Source organism: Poecilia reticulata, linkage group LG6, assembly GCF_000633615.1.
Source record: "Poecilia reticulata strain Guanapo linkage group LG6, Guppy_female_1.0+MT, whole genome shotgun sequence".
NCBI classification, from domain to species: Eukaryota; Metazoa; Chordata; class Actinopteri; order Cyprinodontiformes; family Poeciliidae; genus Poecilia; species Poecilia reticulata.
The window spans coordinates 12,697,485-12,718,376 of NC_024336.1; the positions used below are offsets into that span (position 1 = coordinate 12,697,485).

General features: G+C 40.0%; 1 protein-coding gene across 5 annotated transcripts in view; it reads right to left on the bottom strand.

Annotated features, from left to right (window-relative positions):
- Window positions 1–6: 6 nt before the first annotated feature.
- The window catches only part of grm3 (glutamate receptor, metabotropic 3), a 38,393-nt gene continuing 17,507 nt past the window's right edge, over window positions 7–20,892 (bottom strand). For 3 of the 5 annotated variants that reach the window (XM_008411249.2, XM_008411250.2, XM_008411247.2), the window contains 9 exons: window positions 19,370–19,932; window positions 17,608–17,751; window positions 13,451–13,720; window positions 12,445–13,045; window positions 4,431–4,673; window positions 4,142–4,331; window positions 3,011–3,320; window positions 2,710–2,903; window positions 7–2,603 (listed from right to left, as the gene is read on the bottom strand). In XM_008411249.2, coding sequence (XP_008409471.1) covers window positions 2,432–2,603; window positions 2,710–2,903; window positions 3,011–3,320; window positions 4,142–4,331; window positions 4,431–4,673; window positions 12,445–13,045; window positions 13,451–13,720; window positions 17,608–17,751; window positions 19,370–19,681 — 2,436 coding nt within the window. In that variant the 5' untranslated portion in view covers window positions 19,682–19,932 and the 3' untranslated portion in view covers window positions 7–2,431. The remainder of the gene's footprint in view (window positions 2,604–2,709; window positions 2,904–3,010; window positions 3,321–4,141; window positions 4,332–4,430; window positions 4,674–12,444; window positions 13,046–13,450; window positions 13,721–17,607; window positions 17,752–19,369; window positions 19,933–20,892) is intronic. The other 2 variants (XM_008411251.2, XM_008411248.2) reach the window with 1 other exon arrangement.

The window sequence follows — 20,892 nt, forward strand, 5'->3', positions numbered from 1 at the left end:
CGAATCCAGGGTTAACCATGGTGGCAGGAAGATCATGGGGGAAACAATCTACCACGTTCCTTCCATTTCACAATAACGCTGGTCTGTTGCAGTAAATACAATGAAGCTTCTGGCACTTTGAACTATTTTAGACAAACCTATTCCATCGGTATAGTTTACTGATCTCTAAAATGAAACATTAAAATGCTGCTAAACAGRTACAAGTGTATCCGACTCCTAATCACGAATAGAGCCAGTAGGRCACTAAAGTACAACTCTTGTTTTCAGATCTCCTCACCTTACACCAGTTCTGAGAATAACAATTACTGAACAGATCAATAAAGACTTAATCAACACAGAACACAAAAGCCAAACTTAATAGTCTCTCGCTGCTCACTTTAAGTTTGTCCTACGTGGTTCGTTGTGTAAATCGATGCTAAGTACTGTCCCAGTCTCTTGATCACATGTCTGCAGAGGTGTCTGTTGCATGCTCTGTTCAGGCTCCCCTAATCACTGCTCTAAGTGTTACAGCAAGTAAAATCACAACACAGCTGAGCACATTCGTCAGTAATCAACAATTCAACATCTCCTCTGTTTATGTAAATATTTCTGAGTGTGGGAAGCCATTATGTCTGCACTAGACTAATCTTTARGAAAGATTTCTTAGAAATATTTMTATTTTTCTGAGAAAGACAAATTTAAAAGGACAGACACGGCAAAAAACTAAAATAAAAAAWTACTTTTATTCAGGGATCAAATGGGTAGCTCAGACAGCACCGCTTCTCTCATGCCCCTTGAAACAGACTGTGTTTGTGAACACGTCTACTTAAGGTGTGTGTAGGTGTACACTCAGGAWTTTTGCTGTTCAGAAGAACACTCATTCGCCTTTGATGGWAAGTCTGGACATGTGTCAGCAGTTTAGCGGAGCCCGTTTGTCACCTCAGAACAGCAGAATTGGGACATCTGCGGATGGGATTAGCTACAAATTAAAGTTGCCACTGCACCTGTTTGTGCCCTGTGCTACCTGACTGTTTCTGTCAATCAAGCTGAGTGAAAAGGAGCTGCAATAAGGCGTAGCTAGAAAGTAGTGATTTTTTAAATATTTATTTTTAGCTTTAAAACAAACTTTATTTACAGATTCTTCCTTCCGTTATCTAACACGCTTGTCCTTGCAGGGTCATGAGGGGGGCTGTGTGTATCTCCTGCAGTCAACAGTCAAGAGGCGGGGCAAATCCTGGACAGGTCGTCAGTCCATTGCAGTATTTACAGATTTTTAAAGTTATAGATCCCCTCAGTATTGTTTGGAGGTTACACTACAAAAGTCTAATTTCCAACATTTTTTGCAGCTGTTTTGCTGCCACTGTTAGCTTGTTTTCTGTGGATTGAGGAAACTGCTAGTAATAAAAACAGAGAGGATCAATCTATCGCACCTATTTTTGAAACAGGCTACAGTTACGCTCGTTTTATGCATAAAGACAGAAGGTGCAGAAGTGATCATAGATGAAATTTACTTATGTTTTTATTAAAAAAATAATACAAAGAACTCCAAATTGTGACTTGATGAGGCGCTTCTCAAAACCCTAAAGAGTAACATGTGACTAAAGAAATCATGTCAGAATGGTGATTATACATCAAAAGKGATTTTGCAGATAGGTTTAAAAAGAGGTAATAAGCGCATCACTTTAATTTATTTGGTCCTCAAAAATGTATGATTCTAAAATTGCTGCATGTCAAAGTAAGTATACTGCACTAACTTGTAGGAAAGTGGGAACAAAAAGAAACATCTGTGATTTATTTGATTACAAAAAATGGGCAAAATTATTGGGTATACTTTGCAAGGATGGATAATAAATTCTAACTTTTGTGACATTCCTAAACAYGCTTTTTTGAAAATCCAGCAGCACAGCAGGTCAGTTTTTCCCTTTCTCCCCTTTCGTACCAAAATTACCTCCAGCTTTCAGCAGATGTTCACCAGTTATGGTCTTGGAAAATATCAGGCAATTTGCTCTAGCTGTTATGTACATAGATATAAATAAATAGACATGGGTAGGCTTTCCTCTAGATACATTCATAACACCTCACTTAAAAGTGAAAAAACTGCATCGGTGCAGAGAAACACTGTTTGCTTAGTGAAGGTATTTCAGAATTAGTTTTGCCCTAGTACAATGCACAAAGTCAGGTTTGCCAACATTTAACTGTAATGATTACCTGTGTGAATATGCCCTATAATCTTTTACATTTTTGAATAAATCATTTAGAGTTCAATACCAAATGTTGGTCTGGGAAGACTTTATTTTGTTAAATGTAAAAATATGAAAAATTGAAAATGATTTTGCCAAAAAGTGTGATAAATTATTCTTTTTGGATTGAAAACCTTTTCCTTTTGTTTCAAAAACTGCACGTGACCAACTCTGGATTTAGACATTAGCCGTTTTGTTTTGAATCTAAATTTTCAGCACATTAGCATGCCTCTCCGTGTGTCAGAAAATACCCTGTAGTCACTGGATGTGACATAGAAGATGGGAAGAAAGGCCAGCCAAATTATACATGTCGTATACATGGTGAATCCAATAAACTTGGCCTCATTGAAGTTCTCAGGGCACTTCCTGGTCTTGAAGGCATACCTAGAAAAAACACACAAACCCAATATCTAATGTCTGAAACACAGAATGAAAGAATTGGCAATCAATTTAGCAGTTGGTCACTTTCTTAGACTCCAACACAACTTACACAGTACACAAGATGACCAGGAGCACATCGTATCCCAGCGACAGCAGCATGCTGGAGTCTCGCACATTACACTTGAGGATGACAGTCTGTCGTCGTTCCGGTAACGTAAAGCGCCGAGTCCCAGGAACCTCCAGCAGCAGCCACACTGAGACCATGACTAGCTGGACAGAGATCAGACTGAGGCAGATAAATACCTGACAAATAGAGGGAAGAAAGGAGAATTAAGGTCACCGAGTTTCTCTGTGTCTCTCCATCCTTCTGGCTGATGCAGATTGATGGACAGAATGCAGCATTCACTCACTTGAGAGGATGGGCTAATGAAGCGCGGCCTCACTGCGCCCGCGCCGTCTTTCACGCCATTGAAAATTCTGGCGATTCTGTTGGTTTTGGTCAGCAGGGCAGAATAGCACACAGCAAAYGACGTGCCCAGGCCGAGGCGCCGCAGGGCACATATGGCCGGAGAGGGTTTGGCCAAAAAGAGGAAAGTCATGGCATAGCACATAAAGACTCCGGAGAGGAGAATGTAGCAGAGCTCTCTGCCTGATGCTTTCACCAATGGTGTGTTGTTATGTCTGACGAACACCCAAACCACCAAGCCAGTGCACACAAAGCTGCAGAGGGGAAGCATGAATCAGACAATCAATGGTGTGAACATACAGCAGAGCTTATGTGTTGCTTGACTAGAAATGTTCGAAATAATAAAGACAAAAATATTCTGTCGGCGGCATTTAGAGGAGGAATGCTTATTGTCTACAGGTTTAATGAAAGAAAAAAGTATGTATAGTTCCTTAAAAAGTACTTGTCCCACTGTGTTATGTTAAAACGTTGATATCTTTTATTTAAATTTAATGTGATGGACCAAAGCAAAGCTGTGTGTAATTATAAAGTGGACAAAAAGTGACACATTGCTGCAAAAATATGCTTTTCTTTTCTATCCATCTTCTTATCAACAGCATGTTCAACAGCATGACTCACATGTTGTTGATCATGACGTATAACTTGTGGCAGAACGTCTTTCATCATTAATTGTTTTCTTCTGCCACTCTCTGAAGTAGTGAGCATGTGTCATGATATATACTGTACATTATGTCTTTACATAGAACTTACATATATATCAAATGAAATATTGAGTTCAAGTTATGAAAAAAGGGACAAAACTCATATTTGTGTTAATTAAACATCAAAATCCAGTTACTATTACTATGTTAAAGTTTCAAAAAGATATGATCATATTTTAAACTGGGTTTATAAAAAGGATCACCCTCCAGACTTGAGAAATATTTCAGAAACTGATTTGCAATAATTTYGTTTAACTTCTGTTTAAATCTGCATTTATAAAATGTCTATCTGTAGGCAGATTTGCATGTATTYYWAAAAAAAAAAWTKKWAWYYTTTTYYTKRWTWAAAWKRAAAAAAATTGTTTTTCACTTACCCAACACATGCAATGGTAATAGGACCAATGGCCCAAGCATCTTCCCACATAATGTAGTCCTCAGGAAGATCGTAACAGGATGTGAGGTCATCAGTTGGCCACTGGCCAGGAGCGCAAGGCGAACAGGTGAACTCATCAGCCAGGTATTCGTGAGGCTCACACGCCGTACAGATCCAGCAGCAGTACTCACCTGGGGAACAATAATATGAGAAATGTGTGGGAACATACCTATAAAAATCAATCCAGCTTCACTTTGACAAAAAAAAAAAGTTAGAATTCCCTCTCCTACCTGCCTGCATTTTCTTCATTTCGTTTCGCTCACAGGGGTCGCTGCACTGTGACGTTGGGAGCACCTCTTTGGGCCAACGAATCAGATCGTTGTTCAGACTCAGACTCTCTGCCCACTCACCTACTGGCACGTAACCGTAACGTTCACCAGAACGCTGGTAGCTGAAGATGTTGTATCTGCCCATGCCGTCCCCCTGGGAATCAAACTTCACTACCGTCTCACTACCTGGAGGGGATAAAGGGGCTTTGGTGGGGAAGAGGAGATAAAAGATAAGGAATCGCAAACAAACAAACCGTCAAAAGCATTAATGCTTGCTGTAGCTAATCTTTTTAAAAGCAGCTGTGGACACCAGATAATAAACAATAGCTACCTTGGCCTATGAGTTCGGAAATAAACGAAGGCCATTCAAATTATGTTTTTATTGTTGAGAACCAGACAGTTTCAGATATTAGCAAAGAGGCTGCAAGAGCCAGTGATGCTTGATGATACGCATGTCACTGGCTTCATATCCCTCTCCAAGGTACCATAGGGATAAATTCGCTGGCCTAATATCTTATCTGATCATGTGTATCACCAAAGGCATCGTTAAGCCTCTGTCTATAAAACCATATAGTCATAAAGGCACAGGAATAAAGACCCTGGGCAATGTAATAAGTACCCACTCATTGATGGAATTAGCCTGTGTGTCTCCTCTGCGAGGGAGGCACACTGCTGAAACTGCCAAATTGGTTTGTATACATGTTGTTATGAAAGGATTACCATCTACCCCGAGGATGTGGGAAGAAAGGAGATTGTAAAATTGGCGTGATRCTGAAGCCATAAAAAGCAGGAGAAAATGACTTTGGACTGGGAAAACAGTAACCTGACGCATTGTTGGCAGTATCCGACCTGATAGTGCTGACACTTCGTCCTTTTGACTCAGACAAAGTGTGTCTCTCCCACAATGCCACATCTGTCCCTATAGCGGAGCAATCAAATCTATGTTGCTGACACATAGAGATATGTGTTATACAGTGCAGCCTGTCAAATGATGATGCGACTGGGGATAGTGCGAGATATGCCAGGTTTTTGATTCCTCAACATGTAACAAGACTCTCAGCCCTTCTGTAGATAGAGGCACTGATAACATGGCAACGCCTTCCTAGTATCATTCTGTGCTTGGGTTGACAGAAGAATTTGCAGGTCAAATTCAATTTTTATACATACAGAACGAGATCAGTAGGATAAATCAGAACAGATTGCAAATAAGCCTTCAGATTTTCTGTGAGGATGTGCACACAAATGCATGTGGGAACCCTATTAGCTTGTACTTCCAGTGTGATAGCTAAGGTATTCCTCTGAGCTCAGTGGGAGGCTGTGCTGACAGAACCAAAGCCTTGACCCTGCTGTTAGCTTGCGCGTGCATGCRTGTACACAAGCACGTACAAATGGGTGGCACTGACAGCAGCAAAAGCCATCCAATTGTTGTGCAAGCTCAGTGTGTTCAGAGAAGAATGGCATGTCAGATGGCAGCAGAGGGGGTTAGCGTTTATGAAATCCATAAATCACAGAGACAGCAAAACCCTTTATCTTCCTCCTGCCTCCCCTCTGTCACAGGAAATTCAAAGCGTCAAGTCTTATTTGAATTTTGGGGCTAAATGGTTAGTTGACAGCTAAATTATTGCAATAAGAATGTGGCGATAATATCAAAAGATGAAGAAGAGATATCAATCATTATCCCAGCAGCTGCCATATAATAAAGTCTTCAAAATAACACAGAGTAATAGGTAAACCAGGCTATTTGCCAGTGAGACACACAAACACACTTTCAGTAAGACTTTCCCGCCAGCCAATTATCAAAAATATGTGTTGCCAGGACCTTGGATGTGTGCTGAAGCCAAATGAGCTGTATGTCGGTAATTACATGTAAAGCAGCCTAAAAGATTACAGATGCCTCTGATGGTCCCTTTCAGCGTTGTCCTTGAATTACCCAAAAATCAAGTTCAGCGAGTAAATAGATTGTTAGGAATCCCGACTTCTTATTGACTGCATGGAGGTGGATATGCTGAGTTCACAGAATGTCTTCTCAAGAAAGTGTCTGCGAGTGCAAGTTTGAGCCAGTGAAATTCTCTACGACTCCTCAGAGTGGAGAGACGTACTGGAGACTGATGGTAGATGTTTTCTCTTTGAATCTCAACCCAGATGCCACAGTGAAGAGAAACCTACATTGCAGGTCAGAAGTTTTCATACGTACATTAAATGCACTTTTATTATATGTTCCACATTATCTATAATCAAAATTTTAAAGGGGGGTATTGTGTAAAATCTACTTTTTTAAGCTATGTATCATGTCAAAATTTGATTCTCTTATCTAAAACGGCAATTAATAAATACCTGGTGCTGAGCTTATCATATGAGTCCAACACTGCTAAGAGTGATTGTAAATGGCATAATGAGAAACATGGTTGTGATGACGTGTTGAAGGCAGTGTCAGAAAGAGCATGAGCGTCTTAAAGAGACAGAAGCCCAAAGTGTCACATTACAAAGTCAAACTTCTGTTAAATTATTTAAATTATGTTTAATATATACTGCATTTTTATAACAAATGAAGGTAATGTAGATACTTAATTGTGCTACAAAATGGCAATATGCCTGGAAAATACACAATACCATTCCTTTAAACATATACCGGTTGTCTAAAATATATACAAACACACCCACTAACAACTTCATCCTGTAAGACTACAGGCTGAAGCTCTCCTGATAGAGGAAGCCAGACTGTTGTCCTGCCTCAGACGCAGAGCGTGCGTATGTGAAGTTTGTTAAGTATGTTGTAAAGTTTCTAATCAGAATGAAGTGGGACAGGTCTGTGTTACGTTGCATGTCTGAAAATGGATGGGGCAGGTGCCAAAAGGAGAAAATGAAAGCAGTTGACTGATAAGATTGTTAAATATTCATTTGTTACTTTTGAAGTAGTTTGGTTTTTGTAGTTTTTATTTTTGGATTTTAGTTTTTTCATTTGCCACACACAATTAAGCCAAAATGACTCAAACCCCTACTAGAACTTGAAATTTTATAATTATTTTACCAAGACACTGTTTTCTGACTGAAAATGTGACAAATGTCTCTCAAAATATCAGAAGACAATGTAAAAACTGTACCAATTATGAAGAATGTACACCGGTATCTGTTTTTGTCATTTAAATAAAGATGACATTTTGAAAATGTTTTATCTTACGTATTTGCTAAAATACACTATGTTCTGACAGTATGAGGCCAATAACCTGTGAAAGAAATCAAATGCAACATTATATATATATACTTAAAAAGCAAAAGTAAATTCAACTATTTTGTAACAGTTTTGCTGGAGTATGGATATACGTAAAACATGCAGGACACCAGTCTTAGGGGACTGGAGTTGGACACATCTGGCTCAGACTACTCATCTACACAGTTCCCTGAACACACAGTGTAAAACAAGCTCAGAAGAGCATCAGGTTAACTCAAACGTATATAATCCTGCCAAATACATATAAGGCAGGAAATCACAAGCTGACGATCAGGCATGTTGATTACTTATAATGACCACGTACTGCAGGGTAGCACAACAACAAAAACACTCAACAAAACCTAAAAAGTGAGACTAACACATAAAAAAGCAAACAAAATCTAGATCAACTCCACATGACAAGAATTAATAAACAAAACATTAAAGTCACTCCTTTGACAAGAAAAATGTGAGAATTTTGCAAGAATATCTAAAAATGCACACTGGAGCAGTTGGTTGTACCATTGCCTTGCAGGATCTGGGTTCAAATCCCATACTCGGATCTTTAAGCRTGGAGCTTTCCAGAGAAAATTCCAGTTTYCTATCGGAGTCCAGGGTGTACGCCACCTATCACCCGCTGACTCCCGGAGATAGGCACCCCTGCTAGGATAACTGAGCTTAGATAATGGAAGGATATTCAAAAAAGWCCATAAAGACCAAAAATTTAACAAAACAAAATGGGACAATTCCAAAAAAACAGCAGCAAAGGCAGTTAGTTTGGAAACTCTCTGCATGAAAACATCTCTAAAGTGAGACACTTTAGCAATTCTACTAACTTGAGAAACACCTTATTATTCTGACTTAATTAGAAGCATGGTGAAGACAGGCTTTTCATTCAGAAGGTGAGAAATTAATTATGTCCTCAGCCATGAAGGGCTAACGCAAGGCCCAAGGGGGTATGTTGGTGTTAAAGGCAGGGAGACARAGAAGGCAAGTGGTCTTTGGAGGAATAAGTAAGAATAAGTCCTTTTGAAAGGGCGAAGARAGAATTACAGAGACTCGTCGAGAAATTATTTCCTCTTTTATTTCACAGTGCRTGTCTGASACAGACRCATCCCTCAGCACTCGTGCATAAATACACAAAGATGCACTCGTATGTCACAAATGAACACAAAAGAGAGATCCCATTAGCTTTTTGTTCTCCCAGCAGATTCAATCCCAGAGGATGGAGATGTTGCCTGGGTCACACTGCAGAAGGCCACAAGGGAATGCCAGAGGACAGATAGGAAGGAGAAAAGGAAGTCTGGATTGATGAAGGGACGAAGGAAAGCAGAGGAGGCCTAAGGCCTGAGTGAAACAAAGATGGGTGAGATAGACGGGACAAAAGAAAGAAACCTTCAGCCAAAAACAGGAGGTTCTGGGATGGAGGATGGGCCAAGAGACAAGATAAGCGCAAGAAAAGAAGTAAAGTGACAAGGAAGGAGAGACAGGTGAATACAAGTGTAAAAGACAGGAAATACACCAGTGGAAGTACCAAAAACCACTGTCATGCTAGTAGAGATACAGGTGGAAGGAGGAAATTCTTCAGAGGTAAGAATCAATAAAGAATGGGTGAAGGAAGGATGGAAGCACAAGTAAAAGGAAAGGGTGGCGGAACAAACCGGTGTGGAGAGACAGCTGAAAGAAGGAGAGCAACCTTGTGAAGTCTGTGTGGGTTGAGCTGTTTCTGAATGTAGAAAAAGTGGGATGTTTTCTAGGTGAGAAATAGGAAAGGAGATGGAGAGATAGAGGAAAAAGAAGGACTAAAAAGCCAAAGAAATAGCGACAAAAGGATGGAGGTTAAGAGACAGAGTCAAGTGAAAACAAGGCAGAGAATGAGTGAAGGTTGTTCACTTGCATCTGAACGTTGCAGTAAGCTCTGTGCTCAATATGGCCCTGAAGGCACACCGCCTCTGCTAACACAGACGTATCACACACACACACGCACACACACACACACGCGCACACACACACGCTCACGCTCATGCACACGCATGCACACGCATGCACGCACACACACACACACACACACACACACACAGTGCAGAAAAGGGGGAATATCACATCTATCACCACTATTTGAACAGAGACTGCATGCATGTGTGTATATACTGATCTGTTTGCTGCAGATCGGGGAGGTGGGTGGGAGTTGAATGATGGCTCTGAGAAGTGTGTGGGTTGGGGGTGTCTGCAATTCCATGCTGGCAGAAAAAAAAGCAAGCATTTCAAGTTGCCTCTGTAAAAAAAAAAGGCAAAAAAAAAAAAAAAAAAAGCTGACTGTTTTGCAGATTCCTGTCTATGTGTCTTTTTGGCACATGTTTATCCGTGTTTTTGTGGTTGACTCATGTAACAAGGACTCATAAAAAATGCACAAAATGCACAAATCTGCCCCACTGTCTGCTGCTAGTTCTTTCGGAGCGGTTCCCGTGATCCACCAGATCACCTCAACAATTGGCAATGGAGTCGGCTTTATTACCATAGCAACTAGCTCGACGAGACTAGAYGAAGAGAGCTGCGACTGAAAACACTCTCCTAACCAAACAACATGCTGCATCAGTGCGTCACATAAAGTGTCAGGGAAACACAACAAAACAACCTCATTACAGTAAAAGACATTGTCCACTGTGCTGTGAAAGGAAACCCACCAAAAGAGGATACTACTTTAGCACATGTGGAATAAAACTTTGATGCAATATAAARTCTGTGTGTGTGAATTAGATCTATGGTGCGYTGAGGAGTTTTGGTTCTCCAGTTCTGACTGAGAGCACTGCGGATAGTGATGCTGCAGCTAAACTTCAACACTCCTCACCTTCTTTTCCACTCACTGTATCAGCTATACAGAGCAGTGAGAATGAGTCATTCGGGGCCAACCAACAATTGAAAATAAGTGCTGTCATATTGTACTCACTTAAACTGAATCACAATCAAGCTCTTATAGCTATAGGACCTCTGAATGAATACATCCATCTCATAGACATTTTGATAGGTAACGGGAGAAAGAGACCGCAACACAGAAAAGAGGGAAAAGTGAAGAAAATCACATTTGATCTTCTTGATTTTCTTCCAGATCTACACCATAAACATCCTTCATATGAATAAAGTATACGACATATCCTTTTGCTGTTCAATGGTGAGACAAAGTGAAACATTGTTTTGATGGTTGTTTTTTTTTTTTTTTTTTTACAAGATTACACATTAAAAGCTATTTTGTTGTTTCTTTTAAACCCATAGTTACTCTTGGATGTGTTTTTAGTTGTTATTTTAGGATGACTTCATTGGCTGCTGGTTCTTTTCTGGTGTGAAAAAAACCAGAAAAGAACCAATAAACTAAATAAATATAGATGAATCTTTGACAACTCTTTAAACAACTATCTGATATAAATTTTGCAACTTGTAAAAAAGAAAAATTAAGGACGACAGCGTAGCAAAAACAAATGGTACAATATACTTTGGGTAAATAGTACCCTGCACTGCTGCTGGACGGAGTAGAGACCTGYCTATYGGTGCCAAACTGCAGGGTCGCAGTACAAATTTTAAGAGAGTTGGASCGGTCAAACATGAGCTGAATTGTTTTAAACTGAAAAGAGAGTACTGTATTTTAAAACAATAAAAAATTTATTTGTAATTTTTTTCCCCACTACTTTGCTACTTAMCCTTTATAGCATAAATKTATGATARCTAATAAAAATCACCCTTAATCTGGTATTCCTTATTTCACTTGTGCTTTACTGGAGGTAATGTGAGRCATTTCAATCAATATTATAAGCAACTATCTAAAATGGAGAGTACTGTTCATTTTGATGTGATTTGTTCAACTTTATTTATTTATTTTTACCTACCCACATTTTCATTATGGGAACATTTCAAATAAAACCGTGTTCTTCAGCTGACGCATGATGTCCCACTCAGGATCCGCTGCAGCTCTTGTTTGCTCACTCCTCTTTCTCTCCTCACTACTTCTTCTCTCACTTCTTTTCACCTTACCCTAAACTCTCTTTTCTCATTTTAGTCTGCCTGTCAGTCTTATCTGTAAGCCCCTCTCTCTCTCCAAACCTTCATGGATGATGCCATTCCCTCGTCCTCTTTCCATCCCTCCTGCTCACTCTCCCCAATGTCCCATGGCAAAGCCGCTGTTAATGTTGTTTGCCAGGGTGTTTTGAAGTCTGCTTCTGGTCACGGTTGGTGGGGGAATAAGCACCTCTAAACCTGTGTCAGTCCCTGAGATGCAGCAGTTTATTTATAACACTTCCTTTGTGCGTGATCTGTCAGTCAAGCCAATCCTCTGTCTCCTCTCTCTCGACTCTTCAGAGACTGACAGACAGACAAGCTGCATGCTATAGGAGCTATTATAACACACACACAATCTCATTAGTGTAAGAGAGAAGAATATGGCTCACGGATTAACTGCAGCTCTCGTTCCTCAAAGCAACTTTGTAGTGTCGTATCAATTACGCATGGGTAAAAGGTGTCAATGGCAAGCTGGCTCTGACAATACATAGCAATTAAGAGGATTTGTTTCAGTACTTTTCATGTTCTGTGGAGTAGAAGATGGACAACAGCCATGCGTTCATTAGACKACCGTTAGGCAGACACTGCACTCGCATTCCTGTCTACTTCTTCTTATCTTGTATCCTTCCTCTCCAACATTTGCTTCTCTTTTCGCTTCATCCACTCTCACCACCTTATCTGGAACTCGACACTCTCTTCACTATGCTCTTGCTCACTTACCTGTGAAGCTGACATTAAGAATGTAATCCCTGTAGAGTCTGCGCCCATCCAGGGCCTTCATGCTGTCGCACAGCTTGGTGGTGTTCAAGCACAGGCTCCGCTGCATGTTGTGGAGGGCATKGGCCATGGCGTACACTGCATTCACCACAAACATGATCTTGGACTCTGGCTCGAAATACCTCTGGTCCATCGACAAGTTTTTGTCGCACGGCGGAAGAGGTGTTCCCCCGAAGCCTAAGCCTCCAGCTCCCAAGGAGCACTGGAACCGCTGCTCCCAGAAGTCCCTGAACCAGGGATTCCGGTGGTTTTTGACAGGGTCCAGACTCAGGAAGTAGCGGTTGAAATCTGGTATGGGGTTTGCCGCCAGTTCAAGTGTGATAGCTCCTTCAGCAGTTATTTCATTTCCCTTGACAATGCTCTCCTGTGCGCCCCAGCCATCACTAGCCACCCAAATGAAAGAGGTGTTAAGCCTGGCGGCAGCTGCAATCAGCTCTCTGGCATCATCACTGCGCAGGAAAAGGACGGCCACGTGGGCGTTTGGCTTCTGGAAGAGTTGACGGATTACGGCCTCGTAAGACTTCTTAGCATTCGAACGTCCCACCTGGAGAAAAACGGGGGATTATGGCGTGAAAATCCCCCCCCCAAAATGCTTCTTCCATTCTAATGCTATTGGCAATCAGTGATCATCATCATTTAATGGAGAAAAACAAGCAAGAAAATGTGCTTAACAGTCTCACGCTATTATTTATCTCTGTAGTAAATGACATAAGAAAATGGGACTGGGAAAGCACTCATAAAGAATTCTTAGAGATAAGCTTTTATTTTCTGCCTCAGCACTGATAACACAGTAATTTCAACCCCAATTCAGAAAAACGGGAGATAAGCCATAAAGAAAAAATACGAGAAACTTATAAATCTAGCACCTCAGTGAGTCTTTTTGGTGCAGTGACGATTTAAGATTTAGATTTAGATTTAGATTCTAAGCTATTTTTGTTTCTTTTATTACCTTCTCTGAAGTGGCAATGCAGATGTTCCTCATTCGTGCTTCCTGTTCGAAGGCCTCTATCCCAGTTTCACCGTAATCTCCCTCTGACGCCACAGTGGACACGTATGTCCAGTTAAAGAAGCGGAGGATCTCTGCCATGGCTTTGGCCTGGTAGAAGTCTGGCGGTACAGTGCGGGCAAAGTAATCATAGCGGGTCTTGTCGCTGAGCTTGGCACTCGTTGAAGCATAGCTTATCTGAGGGATCTGAAAGAGCCTGAGAAGATTGGCAACCTGCAAGGACAGACAGCAGAATAAGGCATAAATCACAGGAAACCTTTTCTAACGTACTACACAAATTTACCAAATGAATCACACATTTTCACATTCTCTGTATCCATGATTTTATTTTATTTTTTTCAAGAAATGATCATGAAAATCCATGAGGGAAACAGTTTTTTTTTTTTTTTTATAAAATGTATTTACATCAAAGATGTTTTGGTGAGGTGTCAACAATGGCGCCAGTTTCTTTTGAGTCAGTTTTGTTCTGTTAACCTAAAGAAACAATTAAATCAAAGCATTTTACGTTTTTATGCACTGTTGTAAAGCTTGTGAAGTGTTTTCCACTGAGGGCCAATCTATTACACTAGAATCAAATCATTCAAAAAAAGGTATGATGTATTTTAAAATAGGAGATAACGTATGAACACTTAGGTTATTCACGAAATTCATGGGGCATTTACATAAATTTACTGTGATGTATTGACAAAAAACTGAGCTATTGAATTTGCCCAGCCATCTTTGGCGCACATTCGGCATATGTACCATCACTTTAGCATTCAGACAACTTCTGCTTGAATACTGCAGCGATGGCCTAGTAATAACATTACTTATATTAATCGCACACTACATAATGAAGATTCTCTCTCTGCTGATGAAGATTTACTCACCACGTCATGCAGAACATTTGAAACAGAACATAAAAGTGATGGCTTGACYTACTTTCAGAATAATTCATTTAATATTTTTGGGACATGCATGAAGTACTGAAATTTTGTTCTTAGATGGCCTAAAATATCATATAACATATTGATCTAGTAAGAACAAAGAAAATGTATGTGATTTATTTTTTTTATCCAGATCTGTATTAGATTAAATAAAATACAAAATGAAAAACAATTATTTGATAAAATAATGAATATCCTTCTTGATGGATAAATCTTTTTCCCTTCTAGTCCCATCCACCAAGTTCTGCTGTCCTGAGTCATGAGTCTTTTCGCCCGTATGATAACACGCCAATGACGAKAGAATTTCAAAAGAGAAATACACACTTCAAAGAGGTAACCGGGCTTGCTGCTCTATAAAATCCCCTTCATTTCCTCATGTTTATACATACTAATACGGTTTTTAAATATGCCAGCATACATGGCAAGATAGGTAATAGTGTGACAGCAGCTTTAAGCATAAACAAGCATTGCGGTAAATATTGTTATATTGAAATTTGCTGATTTTGTGAACTTCTAAACAGCACAAGTTTTGCTCAGAGCAAAGAAAATAATCAATTGCTGTGAAATATTCAAAGCATGTTTTTGGTAGAGGAGCAGAATCCTAATTGAAGAGGTGTTTCCAGCTTCAAAACTCTTCTTGTGTGCATTACTCAAAATGTTTTTGATTTCTATGTGTGGAGTCAAAACTGTGGAAATCCAGACCTTCCAGGAGAAGGTCTGGATTTCCTTTAAGAAGAGGACGATGTTAGATATTCAGTAAATGTCACTCGGTTGTTACTTCAATGTTATTCAAATTTTGGAATTAATCAAAATGAATCTTTAATCAATAGTATAACTGATGTCTTCTGAGAATAAGAGTACATTTAATCCTAATTCTCTCCTGAAATAACTGAAGTTGGAACTATATTTTTGTGCATTTTGCTTCATGTTTTTGCTTTATTCTATCTTTTATTTTCTCTTTTTTTATGTTGTTACTTGGGTTACCCACTGAATACTCTTTGCAATTTCAAAACTAAATACAATTTTATTCCATTCACAAAACACCCGTCTTATGCAGAAACTTAAACATAACTGTATAGCAGGATGCCCAACTCTAGTCCCTGAGAGCTTCCATCCTGCAACTTTTAGATGGGTCCCTTCTCCAACACACCTGAGTCAAATCAATAGTTCATTACCAGTCCTCTGCAGAGCTGAATGGCGTGCTGATGAGGGAATTAATTCATTTGACTAAGGTATGTTGGAAAAGAGATGCATCTAAAAGTTGCAGGATACTGGCACCGGTGCTGTACAGCATCCATAAAACAGACACAGAGATCATTACAAGGTTTATGGTGTCCATAGCATTTGCCTTTCATGATGATTGGAATCTAGTCATGCTCTCTCCATAAATCCCAGCACATGATCAAACGCAAACAATGCAAACACAGCTGCTACGCACGCTCATGCTGACAGACTCATAAATATACATCATAAACCTGCACGCACAAATCAACAAACTACACAGAAATGTTGCGCCTTCCTCAGTCTAATCCTTCCAGAGTGCATTGCTCTAGGTTTTTCTGTATCTCATTCATGGTGCAGTTGATGAGCTGTTTTGACAACATGTCAAAATCCTATTAGGCTAATAACACAGCTCAGTAGACGGCACACAGGTTGAAATCCACGCAAACACTCTTAGACACACTGCCATAGTCACACTGATGTCTGCTTTTAGCCATCTAGGAAGGTTTTATGAGTTTAACAGCAGCGAACGGTGTTGACTTAATTGTCACTAAAGGTCACACTTAGCAGTGTAACTGGATTGCTCTGTCAGGTGCCACCAGACAGCGACAACATCTACACGGTTTATCTGAGGGGACACGGCGAGTTCACTTTGCTTTATTCTTATGAGCAAGCAGGGAGGGAAGATAGTAATAATGTGGAAACAGGTTGAATGTGAGAAAAATGGAAACAGGAAAAACAGAGTGGTGGAGTGATAAAGCATCAAAACACATAGATAGGTACACTTACTCATGATTTCAGAAGATGTAGCATTGAGCGATTCTTGTCAACCCTTGTTCTAAACTTGAACTTAAAAGAATGATGTCTTTATGCTAAAAATGGGGTAACTTTAGGCTAAGTAGACATAATTATTTCTGCCAGTAAAAATATGCATGATGTGACTGTGTATAAACATATTTAGGGAAACATAAAATGAGTAATACCTGGATGTGGCTCAGACTCCAGCACGGGCACACGAACATAAGCACACACAAACTAAGATGCATCCACACACATAAATGAAGGGGAATAACGATGACTGCTCGGTAAATACCTTCCAGGCATTGAACTGCATGGTTCAACATAAAATAATTCCATATGACTTCATTAAGAAGCAAGAGACACACTGGCCAAGTAGAGAGGCGTAGCTAGCTAATCTTTAAAGGACGGAGATCAGAAAGTAGGGCAGCGTTAAGGTCCTGTGAATCACACTCACCTAAAAACAGACGTTAAAAAGGGCAAAAGCAAAAAAAAAAGGGGGCAACAAGAATAAGGTGAAAGGAGACAAGGTATAATAATGGGTAAGGAAGGACAAGAGGCAGAGCGAAAATGTTGACAATGACTGCTCCAGGATGGAGGAGGAGAAGGGGGCTGAGGTCAGCATACACTGATCTCTTCCCTAATAGCCAAGGGGAATGCCTGTGGATGCACATAAAGACAACCCACAATGAAACAGAACAAAGCAAAGATTTGAAGTACATGAAAAGACCAATGCATAAATCGGGAGAGAGAGAGAAAAAGAGAGAGAGGGATAGAAAAAGAAAAGGGTGAGGAGACTGAAAGACAGTTGCTCAGATTAGGGATTTCAGAACTGATAGGAGGAGGCTTTTGTGCAGTCACAGAGGAGTAAGAGAGAAAAAGGTTTTATGCTAAACTATGTAAATCACCCAGCTCTGTGACAAGAGCAACAGGAGTTAGGGAAACACAGACGAACATGCTGACTGAACTTGATTCAAAGAAATATGCATGTGCTAACCAACACACAATCAGACCACGGGAGCCGGAATATGTGAGCTTCCAAACCCTTAAGTTGGTATGCAAAAAAATAAATAAAAATCAGTAAGGTGCTCACAGAGATGTAATGTGGGGCCAAGTGTTGAATATGTTGTTAATATTAGTAAATGTTAGTTTTACCTGTATGGAAACACTGCTATAGGATCCTCCGATGACTCCTGCGATGGCAAGAGGGTTGTCGTCCTGCAGCGCATAAGACCCATCAGGACAGATGAACTCTGTGTCATCCACCTTGGTCAGGGAGGCTCTCACAAACTCCAGAGCCTGGAAATTGTTCAAAAATGGGTTTCCATCTCTTTGAACAAACGATTATCAATATATGTTCAGGGCTTTCAACGTTTTCCTCAGTACAGAGGTCCGTGATTCAAATTAGATYCCTCTGGAATAACAGTAACATAACAAGTGCCTGGCAGAAGAACCCCTTGAACTTTTTCACATTTTATCATGTTAGAACCACAGACTTCAATATATTTTATTGGGATTTTGTGGTCCAGCACAATGTAATGTATCCTTGTTAAGTGAAAGGAAAACGATACAGTAGAGTTGCAAAATGTATTTTTGAATTAAAAATGCAAAGGACAGCTGGAATACAAGCTCATATCCAGGCAACTAACAGATGAGATGAGATGTCTCTACTCTAATAAAAGACAAGACTGATGAAAAAGTGGTCAAATYGCAATCAATACATCTATTACATYCATGTTATTTGTTTATCAGGTTGAAAAATTAGCAAACAGGACAACTATTAGTTGTGCACAATCCAGACATTACAGAAGAGTGACAAGAAGAAACCAATTACTGAAAGATAATCCTAAAAAGTCCTATTTCATGTTTCTCACAAGCCATGAAAAGGATGAGGCAAAAATGTGAAATAAGTTGTTCTGACCAGTTGAGACCAAAATGGAAAAAAAAACCCAACAACAACAATGATGAAAAAAGTAACACTGTAAATCATCCTGAACATAACACCYCCATTGTGAAACATAGTGACAGCAACAATGTGCTTTGGGAATGCTTCTCTGCAGTAGGAACAGGGAGGCTGATGAGTTGAAAAGTAGATGGACTGAGCTAAACATATAAACTCTGGAAGAAATCTGTTAAAGACTGTGAAATACTTGAGATTACAGCCTTTGCTACAAGGGAATATCTTAAGATCAAAGCATACATGTGCTAGAATGTCATGACTCGGTAAAAAAAAAATGTAATATTGATTATACTTAAAATCCCCACGTGGCTTTAACACAACACATTTTGAAAAAGTTCAAGGGGTTTGAAAATTTTAGCAAAGGTATTGTGGTGAAAYATATTTGTTTAGCTATGAATGTGCCACCAAATCCGAGCAACTAAATGTTAAGAATCCACGTTTTTCATGAATGAGTCTGAAACTTTGTTTAATACATGCATGAGGATGTGCCRAGATAATATAYGGTCTTTTTATTAAAAGATAACAATTCCTGGAGGCAAAGTGCAGTAATCTTTCTTGTAATTTGGTTCATTTTTCTAACGGAAAATAGCTTCAGTCTGCCTCTTTCAAGCATTAACGTTTATCTTCAGAGACAAGATCTTTGGYCCATTTCTGATGAAATTTCAAATAAGCGAGTCATAGAACACTTGAATATGTAGTTCTAATTATCCCTGTTTTTCTCAGTTCAAATTGGATTTGTTGCACTGTTTTGCAGATCTCTCTTCTTTTTTTTGTTTATTTTCAGCTGTAGATGTCAACTGATGCAACTGAAAACYCCACAGTCTACACACAGCATGCGTGCTGACTATTTATCAGCACAGAGGCAGAACCTGTGTTCAAACCATGCCCAGAAACATCCAAAATGTACACATATGCTGATTTTTTTATTTTTTTTTTAAAGCAATTGAGCTCACCCACCTGCTCTAACGCATACGTATCTCTTGAGCAGGTGTCAAGAATATGCACCCCGAGGGAGACGCCCGGCAGCACAGTGCTGTCCATGTTGATTCTGTCTATGGCRAACAGCATGGCCTCCAGCCTCTGGATCCCTCTGTCTTCATTCACGCGCCCACACTCTTCCATTCCAGCCCCTTTCTCGTGCACTGGAAACAGGCCGCCGAGCACCAGGTCGCCYTCGATGCGGATCTCACGGCGGGACTGAGGTGGGTCTGCCAGCAGGGCGCCTTGACACATCATGACAAAAACTAAAGAGGGAAGGTGGGACACCATGTTGGGCTCAGGGAGGACTTGGATTGTCAAAATGTGAGGTGAGAGCAGAAACCGAGGTCGAAGCAGAGGAGAGYAAGAGGGCAGAGACTGATGTTGGGGGTGAGGGGCAAAAAAGGAAGAGCAGGAAACGCAGAAGGTTTGAGTCAAGCTGCGGCCGTGGATGTTGGCGTCGTCTTGTGGCCCATGGAATGGTCAGGAAGTGTTGAGCTGGACCACACATGAAGGGGCAAACCATCTGGCCATCAAGTCTCCTTGRYGGTAAAAGAGAGAGCAGGGAAAGGAGGTAAAAAAATCCCATTTAATATACAGACTTCACAATTAGTACAATGAGGCATCAGACCTGTGGGGGGGTTTGAGGACATTGTTAATAACGACTCAAAGACATTCGTGCCTCACAGCAAAAACTCAGCCGTGTAGGGATATCAAATTGCTTAGAGGTTCTCCCTAGCTCCTGCCCTATTGCATCACTCACAAAAACTTTTTGTACGGTGTGTGTATGTGATTGCATATTTTAGTTGTGTGTGTGTGCGCCTCTGGTTGTGACAGGATACGCCAGCTTAGATGGCTGGTTGATACATGAGCCCAGTATTCTCATGCCACAGATCAGAGAAGCTCCGCTAATCTGATCTCCCTCTGAAAATTTCTCTCCTTGCCCATGAAGTTTTATGTTTTACAGTTCATGTGTGCACGTATCTCTGCGTGTGTGTGTGTGTGTGTGTGTGTAATATTTATTACTCCCACTCTCCCCCGCATAATTAGAGTGTGAGGACTGAATGGATTTTACCATGAAAGATGCTATCTGACAACAATACGGACAACAAAATCTGATGCTGCTGAGCACAGCTTATGACTCAATTAAGGTTTCAACAGCTTTGCTGCCCATCATTTTCCACCTCTTGTTTAATCTGTTAATCTAATATATATATATATATATATATATTATATATATAAATCTGATATATGTAAGCCCAGCTGTAAAGATCCAATTACACAAAAGTACTTTAACTTTACCATGCCATTGACAGTATTTGTCAAATGTTTCTTTTCATGCTTTTGAATCTGAGGCGTGAGCTTAATTTATTTATAAAACACAAATTTCCCAACACAAAAAAAAATCATTGCAAGGCATTCTACAAGCCACGTTCATTATACGACTAGAATATATTTCCCCTGTAAATGGTTCACTGTTTCTTTTTACATAGTCATGTAAA